General features: G+C 34.2%; 2 protein-coding genes across 3 annotated transcripts; one reads left to right on the top strand and one right to left on the bottom strand.

Annotated features, from left to right (window-relative positions):
• Window positions 1–662: 662 nt before the first annotated feature.
• Window positions 663–3283, bottom strand: LOC127968830 (dual specificity protein phosphatase 13-like). Its single transcript, XM_052570192.1, has 3 exons — window positions 2828–3283; window positions 1606–1823; window positions 663–1103 (listed from the first exon to the last, which is right to left on the bottom strand). The coding sequence occupies exons 1-3, from the start codon at window positions 2941–2943 to the stop codon at window positions 919–921; spliced, it is 519 nt and encodes a 172-aa protein (XP_052426152.1). The 5' UTR covers window positions 2944–3283; the 3' UTR covers window positions 663–918.
• Window positions 3284–3324: 41 nt separating this feature from the next.
• On the top strand, window positions 3325–16078 carry LOC127968816 (sphingomyelin synthase-related protein 1). 2 transcript variants are annotated; one of them, XM_052570176.1, is made up of 7 exons: window positions 3325–3497; window positions 6805–7138; window positions 7974–8241; window positions 8905–9000; window positions 10772–10889; window positions 11912–12062; window positions 12982–16078. In XM_052570176.1, exons 2-7 carry the CDS (start codon window positions 6838–6840, stop codon window positions 13284–13286), a joined length of 1239 nt encoding a protein of 412 aa, XP_052426136.1. In that variant the 5' UTR covers window positions 3325–3497; window positions 6805–6837; the 3' UTR covers window positions 13287–16078. The 2 variants fall into 2 exon arrangements, with proteins under 2 accessions (XP_052426136.1, XP_052426135.1); XM_052570175.1 differs by having other exon boundaries at window positions 3327–3497; window positions 6825–7138.
• Window positions 16079–17241: the final 1163 nt, after the last annotated feature.

Raw genomic sequence — 17241 nt, 5'->3', positions numbered from 1 at the left:
GTGGATAAACAAACAAATAAATACATAAAAATTAGCAAATAAATAAATAAATATCTGTGGGCAAATATAACAAAACCCCCAAAAATAAATTAAGTTTACACAGTTTTGTAATGACATAAGATTCATATGACATTGAGTACATCATGTCCAAATTTTCTTTTCTTTTTTGAGTGAAATTCTGAAATATTATTACAAAAATATTGTTAAATATTATAATTAAATCATATAAACATTTGGTCATGAAATTGAAAAAAAAAAAACATAATAAAATATAACAAAACACACCAATGTACAAAATTAACCAAAATATAAGAATAATATTTTTTTATTTTATTATTATTTTTGTTTATTATCGTGAATATTTGAAATATTAAGAGTTTGATTAAAGCCACAATAAATAAACAAATCAATCAATCTGGCTCTACGCAAATATAACGAGACACCCAAATAAATAAAAAAGAAAAAATGGCTTAATAAAAAAAAAAAATATATATATATATATATATATATATATATATATATATATATATATATATATATATATATATATATATATATATATATATTATATAAATTATAATGGGGACTTTTGGGATGTTGCATGTATTAACTGGATAAATATATAATAAATCTTAAGTAATTAATTAAATTTGACCACTATACTTTTTAAAACAAAGGTACTTTATTTCAGCTGATGGTTCCATAGATAACCTTCCACATCCACCGCTCTTTAGTGGAAATATGTTCTTTAGTTTATTAAAATATTGACACTAAAAATGTTTGCATTAAGAACTGCTCGCTGAAAGGATCTTTAGGGAGCCCAAAGTGGATCATCTATGGTTTCATTAAAAGCGATGACCCTTTTCTCCCCGGCTGGAGCTGCTGGGATGTTATTAGGGTTTCTATGCAGGATTCAGATCAGCGTAGAGTCGCATCCAGAGCCCGCAGCTGTCTGAGAAAGCCTCGGTTCGGGAAGATCCAGCGGTGCTCTTTGACTGTTTGAACCGCCTCCAGTAGAGAAAGACGCTGGTGTATCATGAGATAAGCCAGAACCAGAGACGCCGAGCGACTCACACCGACCGCACAGTGAACCAGAACACGCTCTGAAGACAAAACAGACAGAAACACAATCTCAAACATCTGGACTTCAGCTTCAACAGAACAACATTGCACTTAGACTTTACGATTTCTGTTCAATAATAACACATCTCTTCCGTCTTTATTTGACCCTCTAACTCTAGCACTTTGTTTTCTTTTTATTTATTATATGTATTAAATAATATCGCCCTTGCTATGTGTACTGTGTTAAGTTAACTGAGACTTCTTATAGCAGTTTGCATAGCATTGCACTTTTAATTTCATCATTTGTAAGTCTCTTTTGGATAAAATCATCTGCTTAGTGACTAACTTAGATCGAACGCTCTTAAAAACAAAGGTAGGTGCTTTAAATGTTCTTCACAGCGATGCCATAGAAGATGCATTCAGGCAAAAGAACCTTCTCTTCCTTATCTTTCACTAGAAGGAAGCTTTTGTGAAACAGAAAGGTTCTTCAGATGTTAAAGGTTAAAGGTTAAAGAGTGCAAACCCAAGTTGAGATGGTTTTACCTCCTGGAGAACTGAGAGCCTGCTTTATATAATCAGCGCAGGGGTGAAAATAGACGGACAAGTTAAAGGATGGTGAATCGTCCGCGGGGACGCCGTAATACTCGACTGTTGAGCCGTAAAACTGGTGGCTCCCCTGGCAGTGCATCGTCCCGTGAGCGGCGTTCAGGACACGAGTGATGCCCAGCTTCCACACACTGAAGCGATCGTTGGCCACACACCTGCAGATCGGTAATATACTGCTGGTAAAACAGCACTCAGAGTCTTTACGACCCACATAAAATCACACTCATCTAGAAAATAATGCTGCTGAGAGATTAATGTGGTGTATGATTAGGAGAAAGGCAAAAACTCTTCCTTTACATTCCGCTTTCTATTGTTTTTTTGGTTTTTTTGCCACTTTATGTCGATTTGAAAGTGCAAAACTTGCCTAGCATTGCCAAAAATGCTGTCTGGCTAGTTAGGAACATTATGTTACTAAAATAACTTATATTAATATAAAATATTATATCAAATAAAAGAAAATGTTTAAACATTAAAACTGAAATACATTTCAAAAATTTTTATTATTTACATACTATATGTGTGTTTACTGTGTATATTTATTATGTATATATAAATACACAAAAATACACACATGCATTTATATATTTAAGAAAAATATTCCATGTTTATATATTAAATATATTTATATATAATATAATAACAAATATATAAAATTATATATATTCAAAATATATACTGAATGTGTTTGTATTTATATATACATAATAATTAAACACAGCACACACACATATATTATGTAAATAATAACTTTTATTTTATTAACTTATATTTATTTTTACATTTTCTTTTTGATTTTAATTTGTTTTAGTAATTGTGTTGTTTTATCATTTTATTAGTTATTGATTTTTAAATGTCTATACAGTTTTTTTACACAACAAAATGTATAAATCTCAATTTAAAAATATAACAATAGAAACTTTGAATATTCATATTTTTTATTCATATTATATATATATATATATATATATATATATATATATATATATATAAAATTATAACTCAATAATGAAATAATAGGTTTTATTAATTTTATTTTCCGTATGAAAACGAGAAATGTTGCTTGGAAACTATATGTTTTAAAAATTTATGTTTAGTTAATGTTTACTTTCTTCCAAGTAATGACCGTGGTTGTAGTTTTAGTGATAACCCTGTGACTCACATATCACCCAGGAAAAGGTTGGGCCAAACTTCATCCACATGATTTCCGCTCCTCTTCCCTCCGAACAGTATTTTCTCCAGTTCTTTGATGGAGGGTGTTTCACGGCTATCATCCATCAGATAGACTCATCGTGGATCTCTCTCTATGATATAATTTGATCCTCTACGTCTCATCTCATATCTGCTGCTGTCCAGTAAGAGCGGATACATTTATCTGAAGAGGGACAGGAGCAGCTGCAGCTGGTCTTCTTCTAAAATTAACATTTAGCAATGCACTAGAGTTCACCCAGGACCCCCACTAACTGCACAATCACCTTATGCATGAACACTAACCACATTTAGACAATGGTGATTTAATTACAGTTAATTAAACAAATTAAAGCTGACTAAACAGGTTGAGAAGCCATAACTTCAAGCACTGAGAAGCCCAGCAGCGCCGCATGATGTAATTCCATCACTGGCCAGCGGATGTCGCTGTGCGCTCGGCAGCGGAAGTGACCTCAGCTGCAGTATTTACATTCTGACACACACTTCCAGTTCCACACAGCTGTCTCTCAGATCGACTGTGCTCCTGTCGCGGTGTCAGGGCGCGATGATTTACCACAAACGTCCCGATAGAGTGACATTTAGGAGATTTATCGCGATTCGGACCGAAGAATCTGCTGTGTGACGTAAGTGACGCGCAGCTGGCTAACCGCTAGCATGCTAACACACTTGTAGCATCTGAAATATCATATTAATGATGAGTGATGAATTGTAACTGGCGTCTAAATCCATTTTCAGATTCGTTATTTGTTTTATTTTATAGTTGTGATAGGTTTATGAGTGTCTTTAGTCAAAGACGTTTGCAGATTTAAAGTGGCGAGATGAATTGATGATGAATGTCTTTTAGTGATTTTCAGTGTTTTGTGTTATGATTTAACGACATCTAATGATTCAAGGTAGCTTCAGATATCACAAAACAGTTGTTAATCTAACCTAGTTAAACAGCATTTTGTGTGAAATGCTTTCTAAGTAGACAGCTCACAAGGTTTTGAGACACACATTCATTCAGGTTGTGTGATTGGTCCTTTTTCTTATCAGCAAGCTTCTCTGTATCGGGTATTGATTAAAATATTTAATTGACATAATTATACCTAAGAGTACTTCACTAACAGGCTCATATAACTTTACTGTTGTTTTCTTGCGTCTGATAACACGGCTTTATTAAGCTTTGGCGCGGGGGCGTGGTTAACGGAGGGGCGTGGCTTATTGTGGGCGTGGCTTCGACTTTCTTATGCACTTTTTTTTTCTTCTAGAGCCATACAAAATATATAATCTACTTTTATAGTATACTTTTCTAAACTCCTTTCCAATTTCGATTAAAAGTACATTTAGTTTGATAGCATTGAAAAATAATGTTTATTATCAGCAACTTGGGTGAGTTTGTCTGATAAAATAACACGGTCACTGTCTTTGTCTCAGTGAAGGTCATTTACTGACATTTAAATATGATGTTTAGTCTTATTTGTTTAAACTATGCAAAGCCTGATAGAGACATGCACGTGTTCAGATGTGATTTCACATGCATCTCTGTATTTCAAAGCTGTATTTCAGCATCTTTTTTGGGGGGAGAAAAAAAAAGTCTATGAAGTCACTGCACTGTCATAAGACTGAGGATGCATGATGATGTAAATCTGTTAGACGGTCGGTCAACACGTGTCCTGCTGAGCGTGCAGCTGTTTTTAATGATGTGTCAGTAGATCTGTGGCTGTTTCAATCAGGAAAAGAGGATGTTTCTTCAAAACGTACACTGATCACAACACAGACATCAGCGAAAAAAAGAGAGCTGTTTCTGTTCCTGTGGTGTGTTAAAATGAAACATTATATTGGGTGGGAAGTGTGCTTGTGCCTTCTGAAAGTTGTGTTTCTAAACATCACGGATCTGTTTCTTTGGAGCAGAGCTAGCAGACGTCCGACACGCTGAGTGTTTTCTGAGAGCTAATGAACCGAGGTTCAGAACAGAACAAGATGCAACTCTTTCTAAGCCTGCGGTTCTTGACCTTTTTGTCTCCTTTTGTTCATAACAGTAATTGAACGCTGAAGGTCATAGTTTCTGACCATTAAGTTCCAGGATTCCAGAAGTTTTAAGATCCAAGTGTTTTTCTGGATTATTTTTAAATGATGAATTTGCATAACTTTTCCAGTCGTCCATTATTTAAACAAGTACAGATATTTTTACTCGCTATTTCTATAAATAAAATACACACACAATAAAAAATGTGTGTGTATATATACAGTACATTGGCATAACAAGAATTGCCCTTAACACTGTGTAAAAAAAAAAAAAAAAAAAAATGTGATTAATAAGTCACATTTTTTGTTGTTGTTATTATTTCTTTGATCAAATTTTTTGTTTTGTTTTTTTGAATTTCAAATTAAGGGGTTGAAATGAAATATCTTAGTTATTTGAGCTTATTTTAATGCTTGTTTTGTCTAATTTTAAATCTTGAGAATCAGTGCTTTCAAAGTGTCTGATAAATTACATTTTTATATTTTTTTATTTTGCATTTATGAGCAAATACATTTGTCTTCCATACTAAGTAATTGATCTATAATTTGGTAATGCAACGTCTGATCTTCATGAAACTTTAAGCTCAGCATAAGTGAACAAAATCAAGGAAGTGACTTGTTTTTGGCCGAACCAAGCTTCAGACGTCGTGTCAGTAAAATGAGCTGATCCTAATAAGAAATTCTTGCAAAATGTAATGAGTTTCAGTGCTGGCAGGGACAATAAGGGAAGTATTGCATGCGAGTATTGTGTTGCAATTTATTCTCAAAGCAATTGCATCCACAGCATCTACTCTTTCAAATTTGGCATTTTTCATCGTTTTCGCCACACGGTTCATCGGGTACAGGCGGTTTCTCACGTCCAAAAAATACAGCATGCTCAGACTGATCCTTAATGAACGAGTTGGTTAGTGGCCAGATAATCAAAGCTCAAGCCAAGAAGCAAAGCTGGAGTTCAGTGCTTCAGATCTGTAGTAGTGCACAATCACGAGATCCTGTGCGGTGAATGTGGCCTGTTTTACTCCAGTTTACATCTAGATGTGATGTGCGACTCAAAAGTGGTGCAAAGATGAAGAATAATGCATTATACGCTATTGTTAATTGCATGAACACTACCAGTCAAACGTTTTTGAACAGTAAGGTTTTTAATGTAAAAAAATAAATAAAAAAAAGACTCTTCTGCTTTCCGAGTCTGCATTTATTTGATCCAAAATACAGGGAAAGCAGGTAATATTGTGATATGTTTTTACAATTTAAAATAACAGTTTTCTATGTGAATATATTTTAAAGTGTAATTTATTTTTGTGATGCACAGCTGTATTTTCAGCATCATTCTTCGGTGTCACATGATCTTCAGAAATCAGTCTAATATGAAGATTTACTTCTCTAAAAACATTATTATTATTATTAGAAATAGTAGTAGTTTACATTTTTCAGGTTTCTCTGATGAATAGAAAGTTCAGAAGAACAGCATGTATCTGAAATAGAAATCTTTATAACATTATAAATGTCTTTATCATCACTTTTGATCAATTTAAAGCGTCCTTGCTAAATAAAAGAATTAATTTCTATAATTTAACCCTTGCCCTCCAGTGTAACACATTTTTATTTATTATTATAATAGTTTTTTTAGATTAATGCTGAACTTTGGATCTTTCTCTGAATCCTGAACCATTTTAAATATTGAAAATAAAATGTAAAAAAATATTTTTTGAGCGGTAAATCATCATCTTAGAATGATTTCTGAAGATCATGTGACACTGAAGAATGATGCTGGAAATACAGCTGTGCATCACAGAACTTTAATATACAGTATAGCCTTAATATTTCACAATATCACTGCTTTTGCTGTATTTTGGATCAAGTTAATGCAGGCTCGGTGAGCAGAAGTGACTAAAGTTTCACAAGTTGTTGCTTCTGGCGTCTCAGTTTGGTGTTTCGGTCTTCAGTTCCTGTGAGAGGATGCGCGAGCGAGAGATGGCCGGGAACGTCCGGCTCTGGACCCCGAAGCAGGTGGGCCGCTGGCTGCGTGACGAGGGCTTCTGCGATTACGTGGATCTGCTGTGTAACAAACACCGTCTGGACGGGACCAGCCTGCTGACGCTGAGCGAGTACGACCTGCGCTCTCCTCCGCTGGAGCTCAAGGTCCTGGGAGACATCAAACGGCTGATGGTGTCCCTCCGAAAGCTGCAGAAGCAGAACGCTGATGTGTTAGAGGAGCTCGGGCTGTCCTACGACGGACACTCGCCTCAGAACAGCACAGGTGCTCTTTCTCTTCCTGTTTTGGTCAAGTTTGGTGCCTGTTTAGTCCTCATTTTTCAGAGGAGTTTACTTACTCTACAGACGGCTGAAGCACAACACAATCGTTTTACTGTCAAGCTCCAAAAAGACTCGCAGAAGAACAGAAAGGTGTTGTTAAAAGCACTATGTTCAAAGTCTTCTGAAGCCATACATAAACATATATATGTATTATGGTACTTATGATACTTTTCCAAGTTCACTTCTAGTTTTGAGTGAAATATGTAGTAGATAAATGTATTCTGATAGGACTGAAGAAAATATCAGCAACTTAACTGTTAAACAAAATGAATTTGGTTGATAAAATGACACCGGAGCCACAATTTCAAGAGTGCAGTGTTTTATTTAATTTCACTGAAGGTCATTTCCTGACTTTTAAGTATCTTATTTACCGTTTAGCACCTTATTTGTTTAAAACACGCCAAGTAAAGTCAGATCTGTGACTTTGGAAAGGATGACTTTAAGTGGACTTTCAAGCGCTTTATTAAACAAACAGCACAATAATTTAACCATTAGTGCTACAAACATGTCAAACTCCATAAAAGACATTATTTATGCACTATATGTCTTCTAAAGCTGTATAAGAATAAAAATTGGAAGTTTGAGTAAAATAATTAGTCAATGAATGTATTCCAATGGGACTTTTGGAGCGAATGTGTTTCTGAATGTAAAAGCAAGATGCATTTAGTTGATAAAATGACTCGAGCATTCAGATTTATTTCATTTTTTTTCAATGTCTTGTTATCCGTTTACTTATTTCAAATATGCAAAGTGATCTAGATCTAGTGTGTGTGTTTCAGCTGGAGTGGACTGGCTGTGTAACGGTGAATCTGTGCGTGATTGCGATGCCGTGTTGGACACATTGAGCGATGATCAGTATCATCAATATAACAACGGCAAATACAAGCAGCAGCCGAGGAGACTGGACCCTGAGTACTGGAAGACCATCATCAGCTCCGTCTATGTGGTCTTCGTCTTCGGCTTCACCTCCTTCGTTATGGTGATCGTCCACGAGCGAGTACCAGACATGAGAACGTACCCGCCGCTGCCGGACATCTTCCTGGACAGGTGATCCAATCAAAAAATACAGTAAAAACTAGAAAAATGCTAAATATTATTACTATTTAAAATAGCTGCCTTCTATGTGAATATCTGTTAAAATGAAATTTATTTCTGTGATCAGAGCTGGGATTTCTCCATCATTTCCCCAGCGTCTCATGATCCTTCAGAAGGAGCAAGAAACATTCCTGATTCTTATCGATGTTGAAAACAGTCGTGCCACCCAATATTTTTATGCAGACTTGATGCATTTTATTTTTCAGGATTGACAGATGAACAGAAGGTTCAAAAGAACAGCATTTATCTGAAAAAGAAATCTTTTGTAACATTATAAATATCTTTAATTAATGCATTCTTGATGAATTTAAGTATTAAGACATTATAGGAATATTTCTAATGCAAAGCGTGTTCTGAAAGGCAGGCTTTTTTGTATCTGTAAATGCATTACAGAAAACATTTTATTGTCTAATATGACTAGTGCTATTTCTATTACTTGCATAAGACTCAAAGCTGTATTTCCTGAAAGTATCATAAGCTAATTTGCAGCACTGTTCTCTGCACAAAACATCATAAAATAACAACATAAATCACCATCTGTTTGGAGGAGGATTTTGTTTTTTTCCTGCTCTGTTTCTCTTTATGACCTTTCACCTTCTTCTCTTCTCCCTCCAGTGTACCCAGAATCCCCTGGGCGTTTGCGATGGCTGAGGCCTGTGGCGTGATCCTCTGTTCTGTTTGGCTGCTAGTTCTGCTGCTTCATAAACACAGGTAACAAACATATGCACATATTTATAATGTATGCATGCATATATGCGCAATATATACTTATAAAATATATGCATGCATATATATAAACTTAAAAAATATATGCATGCATATACGCACAATATATACTCACAGAATATATGCATACATATACGCACAATATATACTCACAGAATATATGCATACATATACGCACAATATATACTCACAGAATATATGCATACATATACGCACAATATATACTCACAGAATATATGCATGCATATATGCACAATATATACTTATAAAATATATGCATGCATATACACAATAAATTCTTTAAAAATATATGCATGCATATATGCACAATATCTACTTAAAATATATGCATGCATATATATAAACTTAAAAAATATATGCATGCATATATGCACAATATATACTCACAGAATATATGCATGCATATACGCACAATATATACTCACAGAATATATGCATGCATATATGCACAATATATACTTATAAAATATATGCATGCATATACACAATAAATTCTTTAAAAATATATGCATGCATATATGCACAATATATACTTAAAATATATGCATGCATATATATAAACGTAAAAATATATGCATGCATATATGCACAATATATACTCACAGAATATATGCATGCATATACGCACAATATATACTCACAGAATATATGCATGCATATATGCACAATATATACTTATAAAATATATGCATGCATATACACAATAAATTCTTTAAAAATATATGCATGCATATATGCACAATATCTACTTAAAATATATGCATGCATATATATAAACTTAAAAAATATATGCATGCATATATGCACAATATATACTCACAGAATATATGCATGCATATACGCACAATATATACTCACAGAATATATGCATGCATATATGCACAATATATACTTATAAAATATATGCATGCATATACACAATAAATTCTTTAAAAATATATGCATGCATATATGCACAATATATACTTAAAATATATGCATGCATATATATAAACTTAAAAAATATATGCATGCATATATGCACAATATATACTTACAGAATATATGCATACATATACGCACAATATATACTCACAGAATATATGCATGCATATACGCACAATATATACTCACAGAATATATGCATGCATATATGCACAATATATACTTATAAAATATATGCATGCATATACACAATAAATTCTTTAAAAATATATGCATGCATATATGCACAATATATACTTAAAATATATGCATGCATATATATAAACTTAAAAAATATATGCATGCATATATGCACAATATATACTTACAGAATATATGCATGCATATACACACAACATATACTTACAAAATAAATGCATGCATATATTTTTAAAGCTGTTTCATGTGATTTTTTGCATAAAGTACTAAACTCTAAAGACAAGACACCAAAATGGGACACCTCGTACACAATTTCCAGGATTAATTAGAAATAATTCATTTGTCTCTATTGGCATAAATATCACTAAGTGTGTGTTTTTTCTTGTCCAAACAAACCATTTCCAACATTAGTCTAATGAAAGTCATTTCAGAACTCCGTGAAGACTGTAGATTAATATGGACCAGTGAAACATGCACAGTATTAGCAGGAATGTGTCTTGAGATTATTAGGGCTGGACAGCAACAGCAGCAGCATCTCTTCATCTGACGCTCACAGAAAGCTAAGGTCAGGCCATCAAAGATGCTTTTATCGCTGACCCTGTGTTTCTGTCAGGTCCATCCTGTTGAGGCGCTTGTGTAGTCTCATGGGGACGGTCTTCATGCTGCGCTGCATCACTATGTTTGTGACGTCTCTCTCTGTCCCGGGGCAACACCTGCAGTGCACTGGGAAGGTGTGGACATCACACACACACACACACACACACACACACTCTGATCCATAACCCAGTAAACTACATGAAGACTGCTCTGAAAGACATGCTGCGTAAGGATGAGATTGCATTACTTACGTCCTTCATGGAGAAGCAGATCCCAGAAGCTTTTTTCCATTCCTATGACTCATCACAATTATTTTTGGTCATAAAATATTTACTTCGATTCCGTTTGAATATTAGGTATAATAAAATTCATATTAATATTTTAATCATTTAACAACACATTTGCATGTGCATAGTTTGCTGATGTCACTTAATAGTCACTTGACACACAGGTAAACAAATAAAATGCTGCATCTTTTTATAAGTGTTGATGGTTTTAATTATTGGAAAGATTATTATTATTTTTTTAGATATTTCTTTGAGTTAATTATTAGCTTTAAAAACACTCTGCAATGATCTGGAACTAGATTTTTTTTTTTTCGTTATGGTGTCCCCTTTATCTTTTTTATTATTTTGTCATTATAATTTTTTTATACTTATTCTAATTCGAGTAAAAATAAATGTGGTACTACAATTATTTTCATTTTAAACATCTTAAATTAAAAGCAGTTGCATACATACATTTTTTGTTGCATAAAGATGTTTTCATGAGATTTATCCTAATTTATTATTATTATTATTTTTATCATTATGTAATTGTATAGATTATGTAATATATCAGTGCATCCATTCATCTGACAAAAAAAAAACTGTATTGAGATGATTTTTATTTGAAAGTGCTTCAACTAAAACCAAAACATCCATTAATGCCATAATGTGTATTATTTAATACTTTCATTTAGAATAATATTTATTTTTTCCTTGTGATTTTTAAGAAATAAAGCATGACCTAGACAAAATGTTGTAGACAAGACTTTTTGTCTTATTCGTGTGCTGTGTATTTTTATTCTTATTTGACTTGTCTCGTTATTAACTGCAAACTCTGCTGAAAATGAAGTCATTTTTTTACACTCGCTCTGTGTTTCTGTCCGTGTCAGATGTACGGAGACATATGGGCGAAGCTGCAGCGTGCCGTGGCCATATGGAGCGGTTTTGGCATGACGCTGACCGGAGTGCAGACGTGTGGAGATTACATGTTCAGCGGACACACCGTCGTCATCACCATGCTCAACTTCTTCGTCACTGAGTGTAAGTAGACACACAATAGCTGTGCTTCCATCCAAAGTTACGAATTAAATGCACAAAATATGAATATTGCATAAAACGTGCAAATAAAGAGAACAAAATCATTATTTAATGTATGTAATCTGCATGTTTGTTTTACCATATTAAGAATTTGATCCTATTTAGTTTTTTTATGGGCATTTGTAGAATTTATGCACACTTTTTTGTGTTCATCCAATGTTTTTTTTTTTTTTTTTTGCCCGATATCCTACAATGCGCATATAAATAGGGATGATGGAAACATAGCTACTTAGCTCAATGCACGGTTCAGTAACAGACCATAACATATTGATGCTTTTCTGATGTCATTTGTTGCATACGTGCTTTGTGCGAGTCATTAAAAATGCTCCAACTACTTTAAAAGCTGAAATCTGGGCACCTTTCAGCTTTTATGAAAAAAAAATAAAATCTGAAGGGGGTAACTCCACTAAGTTGAAAAACCTGTGACCCTGGACCACAAAACCAGTGATTTGATTAATTTGATTTATGCATCAAAAAAAAATTTAATATTGAGAAAATCATCTTTAAAGTTGTCCAAATGAATTTTTAGCAATGCATATTATTTATCAAAAATGACGTTTTGATATGTGCAGTAGGACATTTACTACATATCTTCATGGAAGATGATCTTAATATCCTAATGATTTTTGGCATAAAAGAAAAATCCCTAATTTTGATCCAAACAATGTATTTTTGGCTCTTGCTACAAATACACCCGAGACTTAAGACTGGTTTTGTGCTCCAGGGACACATAAATCTGATTGCATTTATTGACAAACGTGTATACATGTGAAGTGAAATAGAAACTGAGGATGCAGTGTACTGTCAATGCATCGAACTGAACTGATTCCTGAGGTGATTGAGATCCTCCCTCCGTCTGCAGACACGCCGCGCAGCTGGAACTCCATCCACACGCTCTCCTGGGTCCTCAACCTGTTCGGCATCTTCTTCATCCTGGCAGCGCACGAGCACTACTCCATCGACGTCTTCATCGCCTTCTACATCACCACCAGACTCTTCCTGTACTACCACACGCTGGCCAACACTCGAGCTTACCAGCAGAGCCGCCGCGCACGCATCTGGTTCCCCATGTTCTCCTTCTTCGAGTGCAACGTTAAGGGCCCTGTTCCTAACGAGTACTGCTGGCCGTTCACTCGGCCCGCCTTCCTCAGACGCATCATCGGCTGATCCTCCACAGATACCAGGATGTAGAGGAGGCCAAACCCTCTCGATCAGTGCTGAAGGACTCCTCCGTCTGTGTTTTACTTCACAACATTCAGAAGCATAATGTTGTACTTTTGACTGCACTATGTTTCATATTAAATATCGCGTTACAGATCTAGTACTTTCTTACTATTACACAAGTAAAAGTAATTCAAAGATTTACTGGAGTAAAAAAAAAATATACTACTTTTTTTATGTTATTAAAACAGCAACTTTTATTTATGAAATGTAGTGCTGTAAAAGTACGGAATTGTGCTTCGGAGTGTAGTGAAGTAAGAGTTTTTCAAAGAAACTACAGATGATGAACTACAGATACTATTTCAGTTTACTTAAGTAACGTAAAATACTTCTACTCTCCACCTCTGCTCTCGATCAACACACACACACACAGAGACACACAGAGACACACACACACACTCTCTCTCTCTCTCTCTCTCTCTCACACACACACACACACACACACTCTCACACACACACTCTCTCACACACACAGAGAGACACACACACAATCTCTCTCTCTCACACACACAGACACACACACACACTCTGTTTCTCTCTCTCGCTCTCTCACACACACACACACACACTCAGTCTCTGCCTCTCTCTCTTTCTCTCTCTCACACACAGACACACACACACACACTCTCTCGCTCTCTCACACAAACACACTCTCTCTCTCACACACACACACACACACACACTCTCACACACAATCTCACACACACACACTCTGTCTCTCTCTTTCTCTCTCTCACACACACACACACGCACACACACACACAATCTCTCTCACACACACACACACACACACACACAATCTCTCACACATAGACACACACACACAATCACACACACACTCTCTCTCTCACACACTCTCTCACACAAACAGAGAGAGACACACACACACAATCTCTCTCACACAAACACACACACTCACTCACTCACTCACTCACTCTCTCTCTCTCTCTCTCTCACACAAACACACTCTCTCTCTCTCTCTCTCTCTCTCTCTCACACACAGACACACACACACACACTCTCTCTCTCTCTCACACAAACACACTCTCTCTCTCTCTCTCTCTCTCTCTCTCACACACACACACACACACACACACACACACACACACACATTGTGTTGAAGGGATTTCTGTGTCCCATATTTCACGTCAGAGACTGAATCTACTAAACTGGAACTATGACGCTCTGCTCTTCCTGTGGACTGGGATCCTCTGACAGTGTTCTGCATGAGATTCAGTGTTCACTCGACCTAGTTTCCTGATAACTGTAGATACTTGATGTTCTAGCGTTGTAAAGATACTGACACGATCAACCTTTGAAGCAATACAAACCTCTTACTGTTCCTTTCAAAGGCTCTGTGTGAAACCGTATGGTTTTAATAGAATTAGGAGCGTTGCATTGTGCTCTTATTGCCATCATTGTTGCTATTTCCATAGTGCAGACTTTATTTTGGCAGTATTAGTGTCTATATGAGATGACATCATGAAAATACTGTGTTTAAGACTTAAAATCGTCCCGTTTTGTAGTGAATCTCACAAAATGTCATTTCACAGATGTTTTATCTATATATGCATAAACACGTTTGTCATGAAACAACTTCAATGCAAAAACAATATTTTAAATTAAAATGTAATCAATTGCATTACGATGTTCTTCTAACAAACTCATATTCCTTTATTATTATTATTATTAATATTTTTTTGTAATTTATGGTATTATATAAACAATGGCATATATTGATAACCAAAAATAATAATAAATGTGTCACAAATTAAAGGAAATAATAGAAAATCATGAAACAATGGCATAATGCTAAATATTACAACGTTTAATAAAACTGTAATTAATATCCACACACATGTATTAATTTCTTTAAAACTAAAACAGGTGATGTTTTTTTTTTTCCTGACAGCTTTTGTGAGATTCACCCCTTTTTTTTTTTTTTTTTTTTGTCATGGTACGTTTTTTCCATTTTTAATTGTATATTGAAAAGCAAATCTCGCCAAACTCTGGAATGAAGACGAGGCGTTTTTTAGCAGCATCATTCCAGTTGCCAATGACCTTTGATATGTGACTTAGTCTTTATACCAACGTTTGTTTTCATCGATGTCTTGATTTATTTCAGATGAACTGTATATGATGGTCAGGAGGGTGTTACTTAGTTACTTCTTGAACGTTTACAAAAAAGTATGCAAGTGACGTTAAACTCGTGCTGAAAGACTCTTGTCTTATTTCTGGTGTTTCTGTGGGAATCGGGGCTCGTTTTGATGAGGTTTTCTGTGCTAGGTCATTAGGATTTTAATTGAGTGTATTTATAGATCTCTTCGAGCACAGAGGATTGAGTGATGGAGATGTACAGAATCATAAGGATATTATTGTGTATTAATATAATGCTCTGAGCTCCTCTGAACATTTCCATCTAGTATGCAGTACGTTATAGTTAATCTGAAAAGAGCAAGATCTAACAAAATAGATTAAAGAAACTAGTTTTCATCCAGATAATTGATGGTTTTCATACGCTTCGTAACACCATCTAACAGCAGTAGAGTGTAATACCTGCTCCACATCGGTATAATTTAATAATTTCATGTTCATTGTGCTTGAAAATGCCATTCAAACTCTTATGAACTGTATTTTTGCAGATGTGAGTGTTTGACCAGGTTTTGGATGCTCTGGATTCGTTTGGATGCTCGTCATTTATCTGCCATGATCAATAAAATTGACAGATTAAACTGAAATGAGACAAGTGGAGTTTCTGTCCAAGCCTTTAATAGTAATAATAATGATAAACATTATCATTAATATACAGTTTCTGGATCCTGATCAGCTCATTCTTACATTTTAAATGCAGCTATATATTTTAATGTATCAAAATAAGCAGTAAAACTTATTTTAATATTGTTTTGCAATTATTTCTTCATTTAAATCAATCTTATTTTTAATTTGTTTAATCATATATATATATATGTATATATATATTAATTATATAATTATTAATTTATTTTTTCTAAGTTTTTTTTTCTTCTAATCTTTTCCATGGACCTTCTAGAATCTAGAACTTCTTTATAGCCCCCTGAATAAAAATAAAATTATATTATAATATATATAATATATAATATTTAAAATGAATTAATAATCATATTAATTATTATTTACATTTACATTATAATGTCAAAAAAATATGTAATTATTATGATTAGTAGTATAAATATTATTATTAAGTTAACCCTGAGAATTGAAGAATACTTACTGTACGTGTTAATACACATCACCAGTCAAAGTATTGATTAATAAAGACGCAGTAAATACCGTAAAATTGTGAAATATTTTTACAATTTTAAACCGTTGTTTTCTGTGTGAATCTCTGTAAGTGTAATCTATGAGTGTAATATATTTAGGCGGGGTTTAGCCGTTTAGCGGAAGTCAAAAAGCTTTCATATGTGCCGCCCAATAATTAGAAATGGCCCATTTACCCCCAAAAATATTTAATATTATTGCATTGCTTTGCTGTTTTCCGTTATGCGAAGTTCTGTCTGTTGTTAGGATGACAATGAGACTTACAAATATTTATATTATATATATAATATTTTTTAAAACCGGTTTGTCTGAGTGATTGAATCTGAACATGATTGAGATGACCAATCAAATCACAGTGGGCGTGGCTTACTCAAGAAAAGCGCAATTCCCAGCGAGTGAGGTAAGATAAAAGTAGTAAAACATTTCATATTTGGCAAATATTTTAAGATATAAATGTTAAATGTATGACAGTAATATACAGTGATGTTTTTTTTTTTTTTAAATGTCCGTTTGGAAATTAAAATATGGTATCGTTCACAAAATTAATGCAATTTCTAACTAAATGAGACGAGGCTAGAAACATTTTGAGGTTTCGACTTATTAA

Source organism: Carassius gibelio, chromosome B12 (assembly GCF_023724105.1).
Source record: "Carassius gibelio isolate Cgi1373 ecotype wild population from Czech Republic chromosome B12, carGib1.2-hapl.c, whole genome shotgun sequence".
NCBI classification, from domain to species: Eukaryota; Metazoa; Chordata; class Actinopteri; order Cypriniformes; family Cyprinidae; genus Carassius; species Carassius gibelio.
The sequence above is the reverse complement of the archived record's forward strand: the minus strand, read 5'-3'. Positions and strand labels throughout refer to the sequence as shown.